The sequence below is a fragment of the Cheilinus undulatus genome, linkage group 5, assembly GCF_018320785.1.
Source record: "Cheilinus undulatus linkage group 5, ASM1832078v1, whole genome shotgun sequence".
NCBI classification, from domain to species: domain Eukaryota; kingdom Metazoa; phylum Chordata; class Actinopteri; order Labriformes; family Labridae; genus Cheilinus; species Cheilinus undulatus.
This window is the reverse complement of record NC_054869.1, coordinates 5,601,625-5,624,282: the sequence shown is the minus strand read 5'-3', so window position 1 is coordinate 5,624,282 and position 22,658 is coordinate 5,601,625. Positions and strand designations below refer to the sequence as shown.

General features: G+C 37.9%; 1 protein-coding gene across 1 annotated transcript in view; it reads right to left on the bottom strand.

The window, feature by feature from the left end:
• The window catches only part of LOC121509685 (V-type proton ATPase 116 kDa subunit a2-like), a 43,076-nt gene extending 36,680 nt beyond the window's left edge, over window positions 1–6,396 (bottom strand). The window contains exons 1-2 of the mRNA XM_041787263.1: window positions 5,857–6,396; window positions 1,070–1,148 (exon numbers count right to left, since the gene is read on the bottom strand). Coding sequence (XP_041643197.1) covers window positions 1,070–1,148; window positions 5,857–5,973 — 196 coding nt within the window. The 5' untranslated portion in view covers window positions 5,974–6,396. The remainder of the gene's footprint in view (window positions 1–1,069; window positions 1,149–5,856) is intronic.
• Between the last annotated feature and the right edge of the window lie 16,262 nt (window positions 6,397–22,658).

The following is a 22,658-nucleotide window of genomic DNA, read 5'->3' as shown; positions in this document are numbered from 1 at the left end:
ACTGAATTTTGGGTTTTCATTATCTGTAAGCCATAATCATCAAAATTTCAAGAAATAAAGGCTTGTAATATTTCACTCTATGAGTAATGAGTCTATATAATATATGGTTTTCACTTTCTGAAATGAGTGACAAAAAATACTGAACTTTTTCATGATATTCTAATTTTTTTAGATGTACCTGTAGAGCAGGGGTGTCAAACTCAATCACAGCAGGGGCCGGATTCTGAACTTGGGTCTAACCTGAGAGCCTGAACATGATAAGTTAAAAACTCAAAATCTGAGAAAAAAGTCAAACTTGTAAATTTAAAAGGTAAAAACATGACATTTAAAGTCAAAATACAGTTTTTAAAAGGCAAAATATGAGATAGAATATTGAAACCATGAATTTTAAAAGTCAAAAACTGAGATAAAATTAAAAGTCATAATTCTTAACAGTCAAAATATCAAGTAAAAACGAATTCATGAGTTAAAAATATCAAAATATGAAATAATATTAAAAATCATGTATTTTTAAGTTAAAAAAGAGATAAAATTTAAAGTTAGGACTTGAAAAAGGTCAAAATGTGAGATAAAATTCAAAATCATGATTTTAAAAGGTCAAAATAGGATTTTAAATGTTAAATTATTAATCTAAAAGGTAAAAATATGAGACAAAAAGTCATTTATGTGATGTAATGGTTAAAATATGAAAAAAAACCTCAAAACCATAACTTTTAGTCATAACTGTGAGATGCAAAATTGAAAATATAGAGAAAACACTAATTATTCCCCCATGTTCCTGACTTTTTATCAAATTATTTTTATTGTTTCCTTTTTCTAATTTTTACAACTCAACAAGGATTTTATAAACCATCATGGTTAAGTTTACATTTTTATACTGGAGGAAATCTGCAGACCTCATACTGGTGGGCCAGTTCTAATAAAAATATGGTCTCTGGTGGGCCTGGTATAACTGCACCACGGGATGGATTTGGCCCCTGGGCCTTGAGTTTGGCACCCCTGATCTAGACTTTTACTAAAAAACAGAAAGCCTTAACAAGAAACAGTATGTTAATCCAGATATACGTACCGAGGATCCTCTCCATTTCTTCACATTTTTTAATCTCGTTGACGTGTTTTCTTTGGAATGAGTTCACAGTGGGATTGAGCTGAAAGAGGAGCAAGAAACACATTCAGTCACACCATAAACCTCACAGCTTTAACAGCCTCTCCATTATTTTAGTGATTGTATGAAAAAGTAACAAAAACAGAGTAGACACAAAGAGGCAGAGAGCAGAAGTTGTACCTCGCCTGAAGACAAACTTTTCCTTGTTACTAAACTGGCTTAAAACCAGCATCATCACCGTCAACCATTATTATTACCTGAAGAAGAAAACAGAGCGGTCCAGGGAGCTCCCATATCAAGCATTTATTTACAGGGGACGTTTCAAGGCCACACGCTCTTCCTCAGACTAGTCTAATCTGATTTTACCTGTTTTTGTTTTAACATGTTTCATTTTCAGCAATAAGTATTGTTTTACTTTTTGGTCATAATAGATTAAAAGATCATTTAACAGAACTGGTTTCAGCACAACAGAAATTCTCTGGATCATTCTTTAAGTTTAAGAGTTGTACCACGTAAGGTTTTTAACATTTTGCCAGATGGCAAAATCAACACATTAAGGATGGATGATGTTGGATTTTTACATTTTACTGATATTTCAATGTAGTTTATCTAATAAATGTACAGGTTTAGTCCTTAAAACAGACTTTAAAGTTTAAGATACATGATGAATAAAAACACTTCACTTATAACTTCCACTCCACTTATTTGTTCATAAAGCCAGCGCTTACAGCTTGATATAGGCAGGTATTTATGTGTTTGCTGATACTGATATCATGCTGATATTATCATACATCCCAGCAAGACATTTACAAAATCAAAATACAAAACAACACATTAACTCTCTGGTCTTGCTCTCCTTTGGCACAGCAGCAGTTGTGTGTTTTTTCTGACTTAAAAATATTTACACATTCTTCCTTCTCATGTTCTGACAGAAGCAGTCAGCCATTGTTCCTCTTATCTGAGGTGTCAGATAATGTGCTACACGGCCACTTCGATATGAGCATCATGCATTCAGCTTTTAGAAGGACTGAAATAACAGAGGAAGTTAACACCCATCTTTATGGTTATGTTGAGCTCACTTTATGGTACACCCTCCTTTTTGGACCACAAACCAACATTTCTAATGTCATCTCTGAGTCTCATAAAGATGCAAGTCACATTTATTTCTCTTACACACAGACAGTAGAGGAGGTGACACTGGCCAAAGTGCACAAACACAGTAGCAGTCTGTTTGGTATTGTGAAATTTAGACAGTGTGCTGGAGTCTGCTTGCAGTTTCTGGTGATTAAGACAACAAATCGACTACTCTTAGGGTTGGGATACATGCTGACATGTAAGATTCAACATTCCCCAGACGAGATAAAGAGTCTGACAATTTTCCTCACAAGGACTTTTTAAGGTATGTGAACCTTGCTGTTGGGGCCAGTGGATAATGAAAATCTATTTTGATGCTATTTTGATCATTTTTGTCCCCTATATACATCAGAAATATAATTCTTAATCACAGAGTAATTCAAGGTGTAAACCTCATTATGATGTACATCTTTAATGAATATTTTTGAGGCACTAGGCCACAGGTAACTGCCTATCTTTGCCTATTGATTAAACTGCCTTTGTCAGGAAATACTCATTTTATGTGCTTTATTTTAATCAAGAAGTGTTGGTCCTTTATTGTTATGTTATTTTCATGTGTATGTTGACAGCTGAGCAGCTGATTGTCCATGAAAGTGTCTGTATGATCAGGCCTGCACACAGATGTGGCTGGTTGTAATAGCTTTGGATTTTTCATTTGTTTTTATTTTCATTTAGTTTTTGCCTTTTGTTTTACATTTCAGTTAAGTCTTCATTAGCTTTCCCTGCTGGTTTCTTAGTTTAGTTTAGTTTGGATAAAATACTTCATTTTAGTTTAGTTTTTAATAGTTTTAGAGTTAGGTTTTTTTTTGCAAAATGAGACATCTGTCAAGCGCCAGACCCAAAAGAGCTCTTCACTTTTCATTGTATTTATATTTTTTTATGTTTGTTTACAACTCAAGATCTGTAATTTATCATTGTGTTAAGTCTTCTGCAATCAAATCAGGCCACTTTACTCTCTTCGGGCCTGGGTGTTCATGTCCATTAGTGTGCTGCTGCCAAAGACTAAAACTAAGGAGATCTTGTCTCTAATTTTATTTAATTTTAGTTGGTTTTGTCAGCACATAATTCAGTTTTTTTTTTTACTTATTTTTCGCTTTTCTCATAAAGCTCAGTTTTTATTTAGTTTCAGTTAACTAAAATGATTTTTACCTTTTACTTTTAGATATTTAGATAGTTTTAGTTAACTATAAAAACCTGGGACCCTGAAAACCAGGAGAAAGGGCCCTCCCCAGTTGTGATTTATTGATGATATCAGTGCATGTATGGAACAGCAGCATTACTGCTAGCATCCTGGCTAACAGTTACCACCTTTTCAAGTGTTTCAATCTATTACTGGTTTCTGATGTTGAAATGTTTTAATTCGTGCCAATTTTCAACCCCGTTCAACCACTTTTTCCACCCATTTCACAACTATTGTTTGCTACTTTTTGTCGATTTTGAGTATTCTGTAACCTTTTTTCCCCTCTAACTACATTTTTTTCACATACTTACCCCTTTTCATCACTTTTTCCTTTTCCTTTTTCCTAAATTATCAGACAAGTTCATCTTGTTGTATCTCTCAAATGTATACTGAACTAAAAATCTCCCCAAATACCCCTCATATCCACATTTTGAGTACATTTGAGCTCATAATCTCAGAAGGAGGCCGCCATGTTTTGGTCCGCGCTGGTAGTGTGACGTCACAGTTCTGCAGCTCTCCCTATGAGCCCCTCACTGTTGCCAGCAGTAATCGTTTTTCAGACGGTTTTGCTGCTTGCAGCTGTTGCTGATATGAGTTACCTGCGTGTTGGTTTCGTCCCACTGCGGTCAAAGCTCTGTCATTTCTCCTAGTTTTACCTCAATAAACCTCCTACAAGTGACTGGATTCAGTGTATAGTGGAAGTGTGCAGGGAGCTTTTCAAAATAAAAGCAGTATGTACATACAAACAGAGTTTCTCCAAAGAAATGCTAAAGTAGACTTTTACTTTAAAAAGTGCAAAACGGAAGTGCTTTGGTTCTGTGTTTATCCTTACCTGAACAGTGTGGAAACAGAAAGCTTCATAAATAGTAGAAGTTTATCAAACAGACACATTTTAACTCGTGGCTTTCATCTGGTTTACCAAGACAGGAATTTCAAACATATTCTACTGACGTGGACGTAAATATTTGTTACAGCAAGGTAAATATGGCTCTGTATTTATCATTTTCCTGTCTAGATGGACAGATAACCACTCATGTTGCAAATAATAAATAGAAGAGACCTCAAGTTTTAAATTCTCCATGCGTGAGACATGCAGCATTTCTGAGATGCTGCACTAACACTGGCTGCCAGTCTGAAACAGCGGTTACTGCAGAGGAACAGCGAGGAGCGCTGCGGCACTGTGACGTCACATCGCCACTGTGGACCAAAACATGGTGGCCTCCTAGTGAGTTCAAAGTACTCATAACGCAGATATCTAATGAGTTTTTTTTGTTCTACATACTAGAGATACAAATATCTATCCAACAAGATGGACTTGTCTGATCATGCAGGGTTCCTTTTAAACACGTTTGCCACTTTCAAACAATATTTGCTACTTTCAAAATCCCATTCACTAACTTTTCCACCAATTTCTGCCACTTTTACCCTGTTTTGTCACTTTTAAACAGCTTTTCCCCACTTTAACTGCCTGTTTTTGCATCTTTTTACCAATTTTTGCCCCTTTCTGCTAAGCTTTTCCCTCTGTTCACCAATTACTGTAACTTTTGCCACTTTTTAAACCCTTTCCACCATCTTTCATCCCTGTTTCTGCCATTTTTTTCCACTTTCCATCTAATTTTGTCACAGTTAACCCATTTTTTGCCACTGTTAAGCCGTTTTAACACTTTTTATGCCAATTTAAACCACATTTCACTAATTGTTATACCAATGTTTGTCACTTTCAAAGTGGCAAAAAGCTGGCATAGGTCTGTTGTTCCAGACAAGTGTACAAACAATAGCACAACTGGCAAAAATTTAAAGTTGATATATGCAGGTATTCACAGCCAAAATATCAGCTGTAAATATCGGCAGAAATTTTGATATCCGCCAATATGATAATTGCTTTTTGAAGCTAATATCTGCCGACACCAACATCAGGCCGATAACTTGGTTCATCCCTAATGATTATCACAGCTTTAGGTCAAATAGACCAAGTTTTACTGACCTCCTTGGGCCCACATTTGGCAGGGACCCAAAAGGCTCTCCCCTGTAAAGGTGCCCTTGTGTATGATATTTGCCATTGTGTTATACTGGCCCATAAGGACTTGATAAGCAGCTTACTTTGCTTTGTTATTTATGTTCAGAAAAACTAGAGATCTATTTCGTCTTTCACCATTCAGATAAAAAAAGTCGACATGGCTTTTGATCCATGTTGTCCAGCCCTACCTACTACAGCTGTGATCTATTAAGATACCAAGGGTTTCCTAAAACTTTGATGACTATTGCCACGTCTACTCTTAAAGATAACTGGGTGGCAGGTGCTGCAGAAGCTCCATTGTTATGTACAGTAGATAAGCAGTTAACGAGAGCTCTCCATGTTTGCACACTCAGCAGTAACTCTCAAAGTCAGACAGTAGTTTATTTGAAGAGGTTAAAAATGCTACATCCGTCTACTTACGTCTCTGAACTCCACCAGTCCCAGTTCTCCCAGTTCACTGATGCAGTCGTATGCGGACCCAGACTGCAGAAACAGCTGGGCCAGACACATCTCCTCTCCTCGGAGCAGAGAGCTCATTTTGACAGCTCACTGGTATCTGCTGCTCCTACGACGTGCTAACGTTAGCAGGCTAACCAGTGCGGGTTCAGGAAAGTCGACAAAAACACGTCAAGGGCTGCCAGGTAAGTCCTTCTTAGTGTCGTCCATGTTTGACTCTGGAGATAAAACCACATCTGACTTACATGACGGACTCTTCAGGTAGACAGCACAACGACTGGAGCAGTTCCTGTTAGCTAACAGGCTAACCGGTGGGAGCCGTGTTGTTGAAGGATGAAAAGCTTCTTTCGTCAAAGCTGAAGCTTAGCTTCGTGGTGTTAAATAATAAAAAAGCTGTAATCATACATCCAAAGATGAAGCAAGACTCTCCTCGCTCTCGATAAAGTTTTTGCAGACGTCCGCTAGAGATATCCTCAGTGCTACACGTCACTTCACTTCATACTGTTGAATACGCTCAACTTCCACGGCAGTGAAAGTACCGTCGACCAATCAGCACTGACTCTAGGAGGCTGCGCAGTGACGCCTTGACAAGAACAAGCACGCTTAGCCCTCAGAAATGACTGAAGGCGGATGGACTCAAGAAGGCTTTCTCTCTTTTTTAAGTACGCTTCAGCAAAAAAAGGACTGGTATGGTAAACTGTATAATTTATATCAACGAAATCCCCAGATAATTTTATATTTCACTAATGATAAAATTCGAATATTTTTAAATATATATACATATATATATATATATATATATATATATATATATATATATATATATATTTATTTATTTTTTAGAATATTTTTCGTTTGCAAAAAATTGTTACTACCAAAAAGAGTTGTATGAAAAAAATGTAAATTATTTTAATGCTTTGTAAATGTTGTTTACATACAAAAATATACAACAATATTTTTCAAATCTGTTCAATTATCATATCATGTATAAAATAGTTTTTAAACATTATTTCAATTTTTGATTTTTTTCTGTATTTAATCATATTTTTTTCTTATAGCAGGCAAAGTTGATTGGACTAGTTCCAATCATTAAACAAAATGATCGGACCTATTTAGCCCACCCTCCATGAAACTTTTCGGCACAATTTTTGATTATTAAAAAAATCTATGACATAAAAGATCACTTTGATTTAAAAATAGATCAAATTGTTATTTTTTAAAAAGGAAAAAATCAGTTCAACACCCGCATTTGCTAACATTGGCTCTATTGTACATAGACATGTGAACCCATGAGAGTAGCTAGAGTTTATCTGTTGTCTTCAGTTGATTTAGATGACATGTCAGTGTTAGACTCAGGCTGTTTGAGGAGCAGGGACAAAAATAATTGAAAAGCAGTGGGGCATAAGCACAAAAAAGTGAAATAAATAGAAACCCAGTTTAAGGTGGAATGTTTTTTATTGTGTGATTATATTACAACTTGAGGAATGATTACCCATACAGCCATCTAAACTTAGAACAAAAAGTGAGGAAATTTGTAATTTGGTACATTATTTCTTTGTTGTAACAATGCTTCTTGGTAATAAATTTTATACCGTTGGAAAGCCTGTTTATTTCCCTTTTAAATGGTGCCACATTTGTAAGGATCATGCATTTGTGGGATGAGCAGCAGAGCTGAGTATGTGGGTTGCGCCCATGAAAAATGTGCCAGATATCTGCCAATGACTCTTGTTCGGTGTTTGGTGGATTGGATGATTGAAGTTTGAAGAAACAAAACATATTGACAATTTAACAATTTATTCATTTAACAAACAGGAGCCTCAGTAGCGTGTGGATGAACCATACACAGCCACAACAGCCTGGCTCCTCCTCCTCATGCTGGTCACCAGCCTGGTCACACAATGCTGTGGGATGGCATCCCATTCTTTAACCAGCATTTGTGGTTGAAGAATGGTTGAAGAGTGGTTGTGTTGGTCACTCTGGCACATACAGCACACCCAAGCTGATCCCACAAGTGTTCAATGGGGTTAAGGTCAGGACTGCTGGCAGGCCATTCCATCCTCTCCACTCCCAAATTCTGGAGGTAGTCTCTGATAAACCCCGCTCTGTGGGGGAGAGTGTTGTCATCTTGGAGAATAGAGTTCTTGCTGATACGGTGAGAAAACAGTATTCTTGGGGTGTCATCTTCTTGGGACGCCCACTTCGGGGCCTGTCTCTGACATTCCCCCGTTATATGAACTTGACCTTCAGTTTGGAGTTGGTACTAGGGTTCACTCCAAACAAAGCTGCAACTTGGTTTTGCGGAACTCCAGCTTGAAGTTGCCCAACCGACGGGCCCTATCCAGATCAGTCAAACGTGGCATGCCGATTCTTGAAGCAGACATCTACTGACCACTGTAGCAGGGCCCATGCTCAAAGGTGCTGCCAATCAGGCACCTGATTGGCAGCACCTGAGGGTACCAGAAGCTCAAAACAAGAGTCAATAACAACAGCAAAATCAGCTGTTTGGCATTGGCAGAAAAGATTTGGCACATTTTTCATGGGTGCAACCCACATACTCAGCTCTGCTGCTTAACCCACAAATGCACGATCCTTACAAATGTGGCATCATTTAAAAGGGAAATAAACAGGCTTTCCAACTGTATAAGATTTATTACCAAGAAGCATTGTTACAGTAAAGAAATAATCTGCCAAACACAAATTCCCTTACTTTTTGTTTTAAGTTTATTTCGCAAAGATACAGAAGGATGTCAGTGAAAGCTCAGTTAATACAGAGGAGGGTGCTGCATTTTTCCACTTTTTTACTCATGCCCTGCAGAGGAAACTTTATCAGATTTTGTCCACAGAGAGGTCAGCTTTAAGGATTTTCATCATTTGTCCACTGAATGGATTTTTTAAAATCACATTTAACCCACTAGAGGGCACTGTAGGAGGCACTTTATCATGTTTATCTGCAGGACGTGCAGAGACATTTTGGGGGCCAGGGTCTAAAGTGAGATAAAGGAAACTTGTCTTCATAAAAGTGTTGAAAGAAAGTGAAATATATAAGCCCACCTCTGACTAATACTCTCACGTTAAGCTGATGAATACTCAACAGATTTCTACTAAATAAATCAATCTCACAAAAACAATGTCTTCTTTAGTATTCACTGGGTTTACCACAAGAGGAAGCAAGAACAAAATAAGCTATGACACCATGGTCATGTTTTCTATGCTACCATTCTCTATGAAATATCTAGAATAACTGTAGGTACTAGAGAGACATGGTGAAGTAAGAGTTTTCAAGAAAAGAAAAAAATGCACTAATAATTTGTTTATTTTTGCACAAGATAATACATTATTTGAATTATTTTGGTTTAACTGAAATAAAAAAGTATTTCAAAATAAACAATCTTCACAGTGAACTGAAAAAGGCTCTCTACATAAATGAGCAAACCAAACTACCCTCTAAAATGCAATTAGGCCAACGATTAGCTGCAACAATAAGGCTTAGTGCATCTGCACTCCTCTACTGCTCACTATTTTACTAGAAAAAAACAGCAGAAATACTGAAAATAACTGCAAAAATATTATTGACAAAATGGAAATGGCATTGTACACTTGTAGAAAAAGTTCTTTGCATCTACTTAATTTTAATGTTTTGGTCCCACACAATCAAACTGTGAAGATCCGACATCCCTTTCCTCTTTATCCCAACTATTACTCCTTAGACCAAAGTGTTTCAACCAAATTAGACTGTTTAAGGAATCATGTTGAAACAACATATTATTTTCAAGTTACTATTGCTCCAATCAACTGTGTAATTCTAACGTAATTTCATTATGTCCAGGATGTTTGATTTTCATATGGAATGTCAACTTAATTTTATCATGTTCATAATATGCAAAAGTATTATGTTACTTCTAAGCTATTGTATTATGTCTCTGCTACAAGAGTAAGGAATGTAGATCTAACTAGTTTTTGAAGACATCTGGAGACCCCCTCTCAGTGTCTTGCAACCCCAATGGGGTCCCGACCCCAACGTTGAGAACCCCTGATCTAACTAACCCACAAGTGACTTTAAGACATTAGTAGCTGTATAATCAGGATTTTGTTGCTGCTGAACACAAGCAAGTCTGCGTCCTGGCTCCCACGGCCTTTAGATACAGAAAGTAGAAATCTGGCGTATCCTGCCACAAATCAAAGCAGTAAACTTGAACACTGGAGGCTGCCTTAGCAAGTCACTACTGACTCTTCAGCTGTTCCAAAATGCTGCACTGACAAAAACTAAAAAAGAGATCATCTATATTCTATATTGACTTCTCTGCACCATCTCCCTGTAAAATCTAGAATAAACTTTATAATTATTCTCCTCTCTTACAAAGCTTTTAATGGTCAGGCATCAACCTATCTTAAAGAGCTCATAGTGCCGTGCCATCCCTCTAGATCACTGCGCTTCCCAAACACCGGCCTGCTCGTGGTACTCTCAGTCTCTAAAAGTAGAGTGGGAGGTAGATCCTTCAGACTCCTCTCCTTTGGACTCATCTTCCTGTCAGTGTCACTCTCTTTACTTTTAGAGGCCCAAAGCAAACCTTTTTAGATAAGCTTGTCCTTAGCTAGTTTAGGCTTGGATCAGTCCTAGATATTCTGCTATAGGCTTAGACTGCTGGGGATTTTGGCACACTGAGCTACTGTCTCTCCTGCTATCTTTATGCCATCATGTTGTATTAAATGCATGCAGCTAACTTAAGATCTTCATATCTCATTAATTTTACTGAACATTTATCTCCCATATCTCATTGGTTCTTCTAGATTGTTGGTGTGGATGACCTGCTGCCAACTCAAACAGCTGCAACCATCAACATCAATCTACTTTCACCATCATCAATAATGCTAAAGTCATTTTAGAGCTTCTGGACTCAAACTGCTGGAATAAACATTATCAATCCTCCAACCATCGCTATAGTTAATAGACCTGATGACTTCAACTGTTGATGATGATCAGTCTGCTTTTATTACAAATACTGTGCTATCTGTGCTAATATTCTGCAAACTTACCATTATGAATGCATCATAACAACAACTCTGGATTAGATGTTGGTGTTGTTGCTCTGAGCTTTTGTCTTTCAGGCCCGACACAGTCTCTTCTGATCGTTGTTCAACATGAGTCTAGTTCTGTTCAATTTCTGCCTGCCAAAGGCAGTTTTTCCTTGTAACTATGCTAATTGTGTTAGCAAATTGCTAATCATGTGAAATGCCTTGACATAAAAATAATGTGAGGAATTTTCACAAAACAAATTCTCAAATAGTTAATTCATTAATGATATAAAGTTTTTTGGGTAAACTCCCTAATGTTTATTCTAGGACAAATGTTGGTTTATTTAATATGGAAACATCAAAACTGCTCATTCACCACACTGTTGTTAACCATCATTAGGTACTGAGCTGACCAGAAGCTTGTTATGTTTTTTAAAAGGAACCCTGCATGATCAGACAGGTTCATCTTGTTGAATATATATTTGTATCTCTCATATACAAATTGAACTAAAAAACTCACTAGATATCTGCATTTTGAGTAAATTTGAGTTTATAAACTCACCAGGAGGCCGCCATAGGAGGCAGTTTTTTTTGCTGCTTGCAGCTGTTGCTGCCGTAACAGCTTTCATACCAGACGAGTTTGCTGCGTGTTGGATTTGACTCCCTGCTGTCAAAACTGTCATTCCTCCTAAGTGTTACCTCAATAAAACTCCCTACAGGTGACTGGATTCAGTGTAAAGTGGAGGTGTACCGGTAGCTTTTCAAAATAAAAGCATTATGTACGAGGAAGGAGTTTCTTCAGAGAAATGATAAGTGGGCTTTTACTTTGAAAAGTGCAAACCAGAAGGGGTTTTTGTACTGTTTATCTTAACTACGACGTGCTGCCGAGCCCATCTAACCTTTTCACCTGGGGGAAGGTGGAGACACCAGCTTGCCCCCTCTGCCAGAAGAGAGCAACCCTGGAGCACATCCTCAGCTGCTGTCCGAGAGCCCTGGGCAAAGGGAGCTACCGCTGGTGACACAACCAGGTCCTGAAGGCCATAGTGGATGCTATCTGCAGTGGGATCAGCCACAGCAAGAGCCTTCGCCCAGTAAAGAACACCATCACTTTCGTCAGAGCTGGGGAGAAGTCTGCAGTGGCCGCCCGAAACACCTCCCCTGGCCTGTTGGCAACGGCTCGTGATTGGGAGCTGAAAGTTGATCTGGAGAAGCAGCTGAAGTACCCAGAAGCGGTCGCCAAGACAACATCAAGGCCAGACATTGTCCTCACTTCGGTAGCATCCAAGCAGGTAATTCTCTTGGAGCTCACTGTGCCGTGGGAGGACTGTATGGAGGAGGCCCACGAGAGAAAGAGGGCAAAGTACTCCGAGCTAGTGGAGGAGTGCCGGAGCAATGGTTGGCGGGCAAGATGCCAACCCATCGAAGTGGGATGCCGAGGATTTGTGGGCCAATCCCCCTGCAGGGCCTACAAGATGCTGGGCATCACAGGAGCCAGCCAGCGAAGGGCCATCAAGTTGGCCACCGACGCAGCAGAGGTGGCGTCGAGGTGGCTGTGGATCAGGAGGGGAGAGGCGTGGCAAGTAGGGTAGCGCTACCTGGACACAAGCTGGGGCCTGATCAACTCCGGCTGGGTCGCCTGGGGGAGGTGGTCTGATTGTTGAAAGACCTGAAACCCCCCCCCCCCGTGATCCCAGGTTACATCACTGATGATGTGTCCAGGGGCACCATAAGGTGTATCTAAGATTAACCTGCAACATTTTGAATCGTGTGAAAACAGAAAGCTTCATAAATAGAAGCAGTTTGGGGAACAACTTTATTAAACAGACACATTTTAGCTCCTGGCCTTCATCTGGTTCATCAAGAAACAGATTTCAAACATATTCTACCCATGTGGACGTCCATTCCTCATACAACAAGGTAAATATTGCTATGAACCAGCATTTGTGGTTGAAGAATGGTTGAAGAGTGGTTGTGTTGGTCACTCTGGCACATACAGCACACCCAAGCTGATCCCACAAGTGTTCAATGGGGTTAAGGTCAGGACTGCTGGCAGGCCATTCCATCCTCTCCACTCCCAAATTCTGGAGGTAGTCTCTGATAAACCCCGCTCTGTGGGGGAGAGTGTTGTCATCTTGGAGAATAGAGTTCTTGCTGATACGGTGAGAAAACAGTATTCTTGGGGTGTCATCTTCTTGGGACGCCCACTTCGGGGCCTGTCTCTGACATTCCCCCGTTATATGAACTTGACCTTCAGTTTGGAGTTGGTACTAGGGTTCACTCCAAACAAAGCTGCAACTTGGTTTTGCGGAACTCCAGCTTGAAGTTGCCCAACCGACGGGCCCTATCCAGATCAGTCAAACGTGGCATGCCGATTCTTGAAGCAGACATCTACTGACCACTGTAGCAGGGCCCATGCTCACAGGTGCTGCCAATCAGGCACCTGATTGGCAGCACCTGAGGGTACCAGAAGCTCAAAACAAGAGTCAATAACAACAGCAAAATCAGCTGTTTGGCATTGGCAGAAAAGATTTGGCACATTTTTCATGGGTGCAACCCACATACTCAGCTCTGCTGCTTAACCCACAAATGCACGATCCTTACAAATGTGGCATCATTTAAAAGGGAAATAAACAGGCTTTCCAACTGTATAAGATTTATTACCAAGAAGCATTGTTACAGTAAAGAAATAATCTGCCAAACACAAATTCCCTTACTTTTTGTTTTAAGTTTATTTCGCAAAGATACAGAAGGATGTCAGTGAAAGCTCAGTTAATACAGAGGAGGGTGCTGCATTTTTCCACTTTTTTACTCATGCCCTGCAGAGGAAACTTTATCAGATTTTGTCCACAGAGAGGTCAGCTTTAAGGATTTTCATCATTTGTCCACTGAATGGATTTTTTAAAATCACATTTAACCCACTAGAGGGCACTGTAGGAGGCACTTTATCATGTTTATCTGCAGGGACGTGCACAGACATTTTGAGGGGCCGGGGCTCAAGAGAGAAAAAGGACACTTCTCTTTATAAAAATGTTCAAAGAAAGTGAAATATATTAGCCCACCTCTGACTTAACCAATCACTAATTTATTTCAATACCCTCACATCAAGTTGATGAATACTCAACAGATTTCTACAAAATAAATCAATCACACAAAGACAATGTCTTCTTTAGTATCCACTGGGTTTATCACAAGAGGAAGCAAGAACAAAATAAGCTGACACCATGTGCATGTTTTCTATGCTACCATTCTCTATGAAATATCTAGAATAACTGTAGGTACTAGAGAGACATGGTGAAGTAAGAGTTTTCAAGAAAAGAAAAAAATGCACTAATAATTTGTTTATTTTTGCACAAGATAATACATTATTTGAATTATTTTGGTTTAACTGAAATAAAAAAGTATTTCAAAATAAACAATCTTCACAGTGAACTGAAAAAGGCTCTCTACATAAATGAGCAAACCAAACTACCCTCTAAAATGCAATTAGGCCAACGATTAGCTGCAACAATAAGGCTTAGTGCATCTGCACTCCTCTACTGCTCACTATTTTACTAGAAAAAAACAGCAGAAATACTGAAAATAACTGCAAAAATATTATTGACAAAATGGAAATGGCATTGTACACTTGTAGAAAAAGTTCTTTGCATCTACTTAATTTTAATGTTTTGGTCCCACACAATCAAACTGTGAAGATCCGACATCCCTTTCCTCTTTATCCCAACTATTACTCCTTAGACCAAAGTGTTTCAACCAAATTAGACTGTTTAAGGAATCATGTTGAAACAACATATTATTTTCAAGTTACTATTGCTCCAATCAACTGTGTAATTCTAACGTAATTTCATTATGTCCAGGATGTTTGATTTTCATATGGAATGTCAACTTAATTTTATCATGTTCATAATATGCAAAAGTATTATGTTACTTCTAAGCTATTGTATTATGTCTCTGCTACAAGAGTAAGGAATGTAGATCTAACTAGTTTTGAAGACATCTGGAGACCCCTCTCAGTGTCTTGTAACCCCAATGGGGTCCCGACCCCAACGTTGAGAACCCCTGATCTAACTAACCCACAAGTGACTTTAAGACATTAGTAGCTGTATAATCAGGATTTTGTTGCTGCTGAACACAAGCAAGTCTGCGTCCTGGCTCCCACGGCCTTTAGATACAGAAAGTAGAAATCTGGCGTATCCTGCCACAAATCAAAGCAGTAAACTTGAACACTGGAGGCTGCCTTAGCAAGTCACTACTGACTCTTCAGCTGTTCCAAAATGCTGCACTGACAAAAACTAAAAAAGAGATCATCTATATTCTATATTGACTTCTCTGCACCATCTCCCTGTAAAATCTAGAATAAACTTTATAATTATTCTCCTCTCTTACAAAGCTTTTAATGGTCAGGCATCAACCTATCTTAAAGAGCTCATAGTGCCGTGCCATCCCTCTAGATCACTGCGCTTCCCAAACACCGGCCTGCTCGTGGTACTCTCAGTCTCTAAAAGTAGAGTGGGAGGTAGATCCTTCAGACTCCTCTCCTTTGGACTCATCTTCCTGTCAGTGTCACTCTCTTTACTTTTAGAGGCCCAAAGCAAACCTTTTTAGATAAGCTTGTCCTTAGCTAGTTTAGGCTTGGATCAGTCCTAGATATTCTGCTATAGGCTTAGACTGCTGGGGATTTTGGCACACTGAGCTACTGTCTCTCCTGCTATCTTTATGCCATCATGTTGTATTAAATGCATGCAGCTAACTTAAGATCTTCATATCTCATTAATTTTACTGAACATTTATCTCCCATATCTCATTGGTTCTTCTAGATTGTTGGTGTGGATGACCTGCTGCCAACTCAAACAGCTGCAACCATCAACATCAATCTACTTTCACCATCATCAATAATGCTAAAGTCATTTTAGAGCTTCTGGACTCAAACTGCTGGAATAAACATTATCAATCCTCCAACCATCGCTATAGTTAATAGACCTGATGACTTCAACTGTTGATGATGATCAGTCTGCTTTTATTACAAATACTGTGCTATCTGTGCTAATATTCTGCAAACTTACCATTATGAATGCATCATAACAACAACTCTGGATTAGATGTTGGTGTTGTTGCTCTGAGCTTTTGTCTTTCAGGCCCGACACAGTCTCTTCTGATCGTTGTTCAACATGAGTCTAGTTCTGTTCAATTTCTGCCTGCCAAAGGCAGTTTTTCCTTGTAACTATGCTAATTGTGTTAGCAAATTGCTAATCATGTGAAATGCCTTGACATAAAAATAATGTGAGGAATTTTCACAAAACAAATTCTCAAATAGTTAATTCATTAATGATATAAAGTTTTTTGGGTAAACTCCCTAATGTTTATTCTAGGACAAATGTTGGTTTATTTAATATGGAAACATCAAAACTGCTCATTCACCACACTGTTGTTAACCATCATTAGGTACTGAGCTGACCAGAAGCTTGTTATGTTTTTTAAAAGGAACCCTGCATGATCAGACAGGTTCATCTTGTTGAATATATATTTGTATCTCTCATATACAAATTGAACTAAAAAACTCACTAGATATCTGCATTTTGAGTAAATTTGAGTTTATAAACTCACCAGGAGGCCGCCATAGGAGGCAGTTTTTTTTGCTGCTTGCAGCTGTTGCTGCCGTAACAGCTTTCATACCAGACGAGTTTGCTGCGTGTTGGATTTGACTCCCTGCTGTCAAAACTGTCATTCCTCCTAAGTGTTACCTCAATAAAACTCCCTACAGGTGACTGGATTCAGTGTAAAGTGGAGGTGTACCGGTAGCTTTTCAAAATAAAAGCATTATGTACGAGGAAGGAGTTTCTTCAGAGAAATGATAAGTGGGCTTTTACTTTGAAAAGTGCAAACCAGAAGGGGTTTTTGTACTGTTTATCTTAACTACGACGTGCTGCCGAGCCCATCTAACCTTTTCACCTGGGGGAAGGTGGAGACACCAGCTTGCCCCCTCTGCCAGAAGAGAGCAACCCTGGAGCACATCCTCAGCTGCTGTCCGAGAGCCCTGGGCAAAGGGAGCTACCGCTGGTGACACAACCAGGTCCTGAAGGCCATAGTGGATGCTATCTGCAGTGGGATCAGCCACAGCAAGAGCCTTCGCCCAGTAAAGAACACCATCACTTTCGTCAGAGCTGGGGAGAAGTCTGCAGTGGCCGCCCGAAACACCTCCCCTGGCCTGTTGGCAACGGCTCGTGATTGGGAGCTGAAAGTTGATCTGGAGAAGCAGCTGAAGTACCCAGAAGCGGTCGCCAAGACAACATCAAGGCCAGACATTGTCCTCACTTCGGTAGCATCCAAGCAGGTAATTCTCTTGGAGCTCACTGTGCCGTGGGAGGACTGTATGGAGGAGGCCCACGAGAGAAAGAGGGCAAAGTACTCCGAGCTAGTGGAGGAGTGCCGGAGCAATGGTTGGCGGGCAAGATGCCAACCCATCGAAGTGGGATGCCGAGGATTTGTGGGCCAATCCCCCTGCAGGGCCTACAAGATGCTGGGCATCACAGGAGCCAGCCAGCGAAGGGCCATCAAGTTGGCCACCGACGCAGCAGAGGTGGCGTCGAGGTGGCTGTGGATCAGGAGGGGAGAGGCGTGGCAAGTAGGGTAGCGCTACCTGGACACAAGCTGGGGCCTGATCAACTCCGGCTGGGTCGCCTGGGGGAGGTGGTCTGATTGTTGAAAGACCTGAAACCCCCCCCCCCGTGATCCCAGGTTACATCACTGATGATGTGTCCAGGGGCACCATAAGGTGTATCTAAGATTAACCTGCAACATTTTGAATCGTGTGAAAACAGAAAGCTTCATAAATAGAAGCAGTTTGGGGAACAACTTTATTAAACAGACACATTTTAGCTCCTGGCCTTCATCTGGTTCATCAAGAAACAGATTTCAAACATATTCTACCCATGTGGACGTCCATTCCTCATACAACAAGGTAAATATTGCTATGTATTTATCATTTTCCTATAACCACTTGTGGTGCAAGAAAAATAGAAGGGACCTCAAATCTTAAAATTCTCTGTGGTTGAGACGTGCAGCGTCTCTGAGATGCAGCCCAACACTGGCTGCCAGTCTGAAACACGTTACTGCATAGGAACGGCGAGGAGCGCTGCGGCTAAGTGACCAAAACATGGCGGCCTCCTGGTGAGTTTATAAACTCAAATTACTCAAAATGCAGGTATCTGTTGAGTTTTTTTAGTTCAATATACATATGAGATACAAATATCTATCCAACTAGATGAACTTGTCTGATCATGCAGGGTTCCTTTTAAGTCTGACTTTGAAAACTTCTATGTAAGTTCAGTCCTACTGATACTCATTACCACAACCATCAGCCTCATTTCTGAAATGTGTGTCTCATCACTGATTATGGGATTAATTCATTAATATAAAATATCAATTTGATTTTTTATCTATGGTAATGTCATATATAGTACGTTTTGTTATTTCAGTTTGATACTGAGACTTTTAAAAATACCAGATTTTTATCAAAACAGCAGGAAAAAACAGATCACAGAGGCTGTTGTGGAAAGAGAAAAATCTGTATTTCAAAGAAATATATTTATGTGAAAAAAATTCCTGGAAAGGAACTGTATTTTACTGAAAACAGATTTTCTTCTTTAACAATTCAAAACTACTTTTATTTTTATTGTTTTTAATAATTTAACTAGACTATTAATATCTATTATAGTCTAAGTCTGCCAACACCCCCTCTTATTGTAGGACAAACAGCTTTTTTTACATCTTCAACCTACTTTCTTTCAATTTTGAGATTATCTACAGTATTCATCTCCACAATTTAATTTTGCTTAATAATTGTACTAATTGGGATAAACATGCTTTATAATTTTCTTATAAAGACCCTGTGAAGTAAAAATAAATCTGTATTTAGGTTTGTTGTATGATAGGCCACCGTGTTATGAACCTCCAGGTCAAATTTCAGCTAAATGAAACTTCTCTAAGTTTATAAAATAAGCTTCAAATCATGAAAAATGAAGCAGTAAAATCTGCTCCAGGATGGTGTGGGCATGTCTGTTGAATGAGCTGAAGCCACGCCCACTCAAATACAATCCTCTATAATTTAAAAAAAAAAAAAAAGCTACAATCTGAATGGAGGGAAGCACTCATGCCATTTTCTTGCCTCTTGGCCCTTTTGTTGACCTTAGAAGAAGAGACAAAGTCAGTTTCCTGGCTCAAATCTCTGTTCTGATGCTTTAAATGATCCATAGACCACTGTGGCTGATAGATTTGGTAAATTTACCTCACAATGAACAGAAAAACAGCATTTAACTGACTGTTAACTTTCAATAAAGGCAGTGACATCAGCTAACATCAGACTGGACTGAGATGAACTGCTCTGTGATTTCATATTGTATGATCATTTCCTTCAATACAATTATTCATATCCACATTAAACCCAGCCAGGAAAGAGGCGGAAAACTTTCTAACAGTCTCAATCCAAAACTCAGTCACATGTAGATCTCAGTGTTTTCACATGTTTATAGACACCATTGTCTAACATATCTAGAGTGTTAAGACAAAAACTTTAGATTTCTCTTTGCAGGATCTCAAACTTTAATTCTTATTTTTGATCATCTAAACCTGCCACCACCCCCCCTCAGCGGAGGACAAATGTCTTTATTTAATTTGAAATAAATACAATACCTTACTTTTTTTTAAATTTTAAACTACTTTTATTCTGTTTTCAAATTATTTAACTAGTCCATTGATATCTGTTATAGTCTAAACCCGCCACCACCACCCCTCAGCGGAGGACAAATAACTTTATCCTATTTAAATAAATGACTAATTTTTACTTTGTTAAATCTTAAAACTACTTTAATTCTATTTTAGAAATCTTAAATTTGACAATTTATATCTGTTATAGTCTAAACTAGGGCTGGGCAATTAATTGAAAATTAGATTAACTCGCAATATGGCCTGCAGCGTTTTTCAAATTACAGAAGCTGCAATGTTTCTTTAACCTGAAGTGTGAGACAAAATACCAGTTTTAAACTTTATTTTTGCAGCAGAGATGTCATGCATTAAATATCATAGGGTCATTCAGACACATTTTTAGAATAGTCAACAAAAACACCTTCTTTTTTTATTTTTGTACATTTTTCTTATCAAATATGAGGATGACATAAAAATGATCATTTCCTTCAATACAATTATTCATATCCAATTTGTAATACGAGTCAAAATCTTCACAATTAGATATATTTTTAAAAATTCTTCAGCCCTAGTTTTATCTAATACTGTGTTGGTTATAATATAGAAGGATTTATTGCTAGGGTTTGTTGGAAGATACACAGGATGAGGAAATTAAGGAATAATCGCAAAACAAATCGTAATCGCAATATTGGAAAAAAAAGATTGTGATTTTTTTCCCAAATCATTCAGCCCGAGTCTAAATCCGCCGCCACCCCACCTCAGCAGAGGACAAATAAATTATTCTGTTTAAATAAATGAGCAGTTTTACTTTGTTAAATCATGGAACTAATTTTATTCTATTTTCAAATAATTACATTTGACAATTCATAGCTTTAAAAAGCTAAACCCGCCACCACCCCCCCTCAGTGGAGGACAAATATCTTTATTCTATTTAAATAAATGAGCAATATCACTTTGTTAAATCCTAGAACTAAGTTTATTCTATTTTTAAATAATTACATTTGACAATTCATATCTGTTAAATGCTAAACCCCCCCCCCCCCCCCCCCCCAGTGGAGGACAAATATCTTTATTCTATTTAAATAAATGAGCAATTTCACTCTGTTAAATCCTAGAACTAAGTTTATTCTATTTTCAAATAATTACATTTGACAATTCATATCTGTTAAAATGCTGAACCCGCCACCACCACCCCTCAGCGGAGGACAAATATCTTTATTCTATTTAAATACTGAGCAATTTTACTTTGTTAAATCCTAGAACTAAGTTTATTCTATTTTTAAATAATTACATTTGACAATTCATATCTGTTAAATGCTATACCCACCACCACCACCACCCCTCAGTGGAGGACAAATATCTTTATTCTATTTAAATATTGAGCAATTTTACTTTGTTAAATCCTAGAATTTATTGTATTCTATTTTCAAATAATTACATTTAACAATTCATATCTGTTTAATGCTGAACCCGCCACCACCCCCCCTCAGTGGAGGACAAATATCTTTATTCTATTTAAATAAATGAGCAATTTTACTTTATTAAATCCTAGAACTAAGTTTATTCTATTTTCAAATAATTACATTTGACAATTCATAGCTTTAAAATGCTAAACCCTCCACCACCCCCCCTCAGCGGAGGACAAATATCTTTATTCTATTTAAATATTGAGCAATTTTACTTTGTTTAATCCTAGAATTTATTTTATTCTATTTTCAAATAATTACATTTGACAATTCATATCTGTTAAATGCTGAACCCGACACCACCACCACTAATCAGAGGATAAATATCTTTATTCTATTTAAATACTGAGCAATTTTACTTTGTTTAATCCTAGAACTTATTTTATTCTATTTTCAAATAATTACATTTAACAATTCATATCTGTTAAATGCTAAACCCGCCACCACCCCCCCTCAGTGGAGGACAAATATCTTTATTCTATTTAAATAAATGAGCAATTTTACTTTGTTAAATCCTAGAACTAAGTTTATTCTATTTTTAAATAATTACATTTAACAATTCATATCTGTTCAATGCTAAACCCGCCACCACCATCCCTAAGTGGAGGACAAATAACTTTATTCTATTTTTAAAAATGAGCATTTTTACTTTGGGTAATCCTAGAACTAATTTTTTTCTTTTTTCAAACAATTAAATTTGACAATTCAATGCTTTAAAAATGCTAAACCCGCCACCACCTCCTTTCAGCGGAGAACAAATAACTTTATTCTATTCAAAATAAAGAGCAATTTCACTCTGTTAAGTCCTAGAATTAAAATTAAATTTGACAATTCATATCTGTTATATGGCAACACCCCCCACTGGAGGAAAAATATCTTTATTCTATGCAAAATAAATACAATATTTTACTTTTTTAAAATTTGAAATACTTTTAATTTATTTCAATATTAATTAACTAGACAACTGATATTCATAACAGTCTAAACACGCACCACCAGCCCTCAGCAGATGAAAAATAACTTTACTATTAATAACTGTTTTTTCTTTATGACTTCATTGTAAGATTTTAAACCCAATATCCCCATTCGATGACAAAAAATTATTTTACTGAAAAAAAAATCCCTTAATTAGATGCCAAAACTTTATTTTAAATGAATCTAGTTTTAAACTCCAAAATGCAAACTGAATTTTGCTCAATATTTGTATCATGGAAAATCTTCTTAAATTCCTTTTTTTAAATTTTTTTTTATCTTTAATTCTTCTTTTTACTATTCGTATTGTTTTTCTTATTCCACATCTAATATTTTAGGAATTGTGTGTCTTTAATTTCAGACAACTTTAACCTATTCTCTACTTTAACATATATTTTGAAAACTACTGCTAGCATTTATTAGTATATAAAATTGCATTTTGAGGCCACCCTTTCTCTGATATTCTTTCTTGTTGGTATTTTTTTTTCTCCTTGCTTTAGTGTTGTGTAACTATGCCCTAAAGTTTCAGCTACCCTGAAATTTGCACTATGTCTTGACCAATTGATGGATAGGGCTACGAGGCACCTGCTCCACCGTCTGAGCTGATCCAGAGCTCCA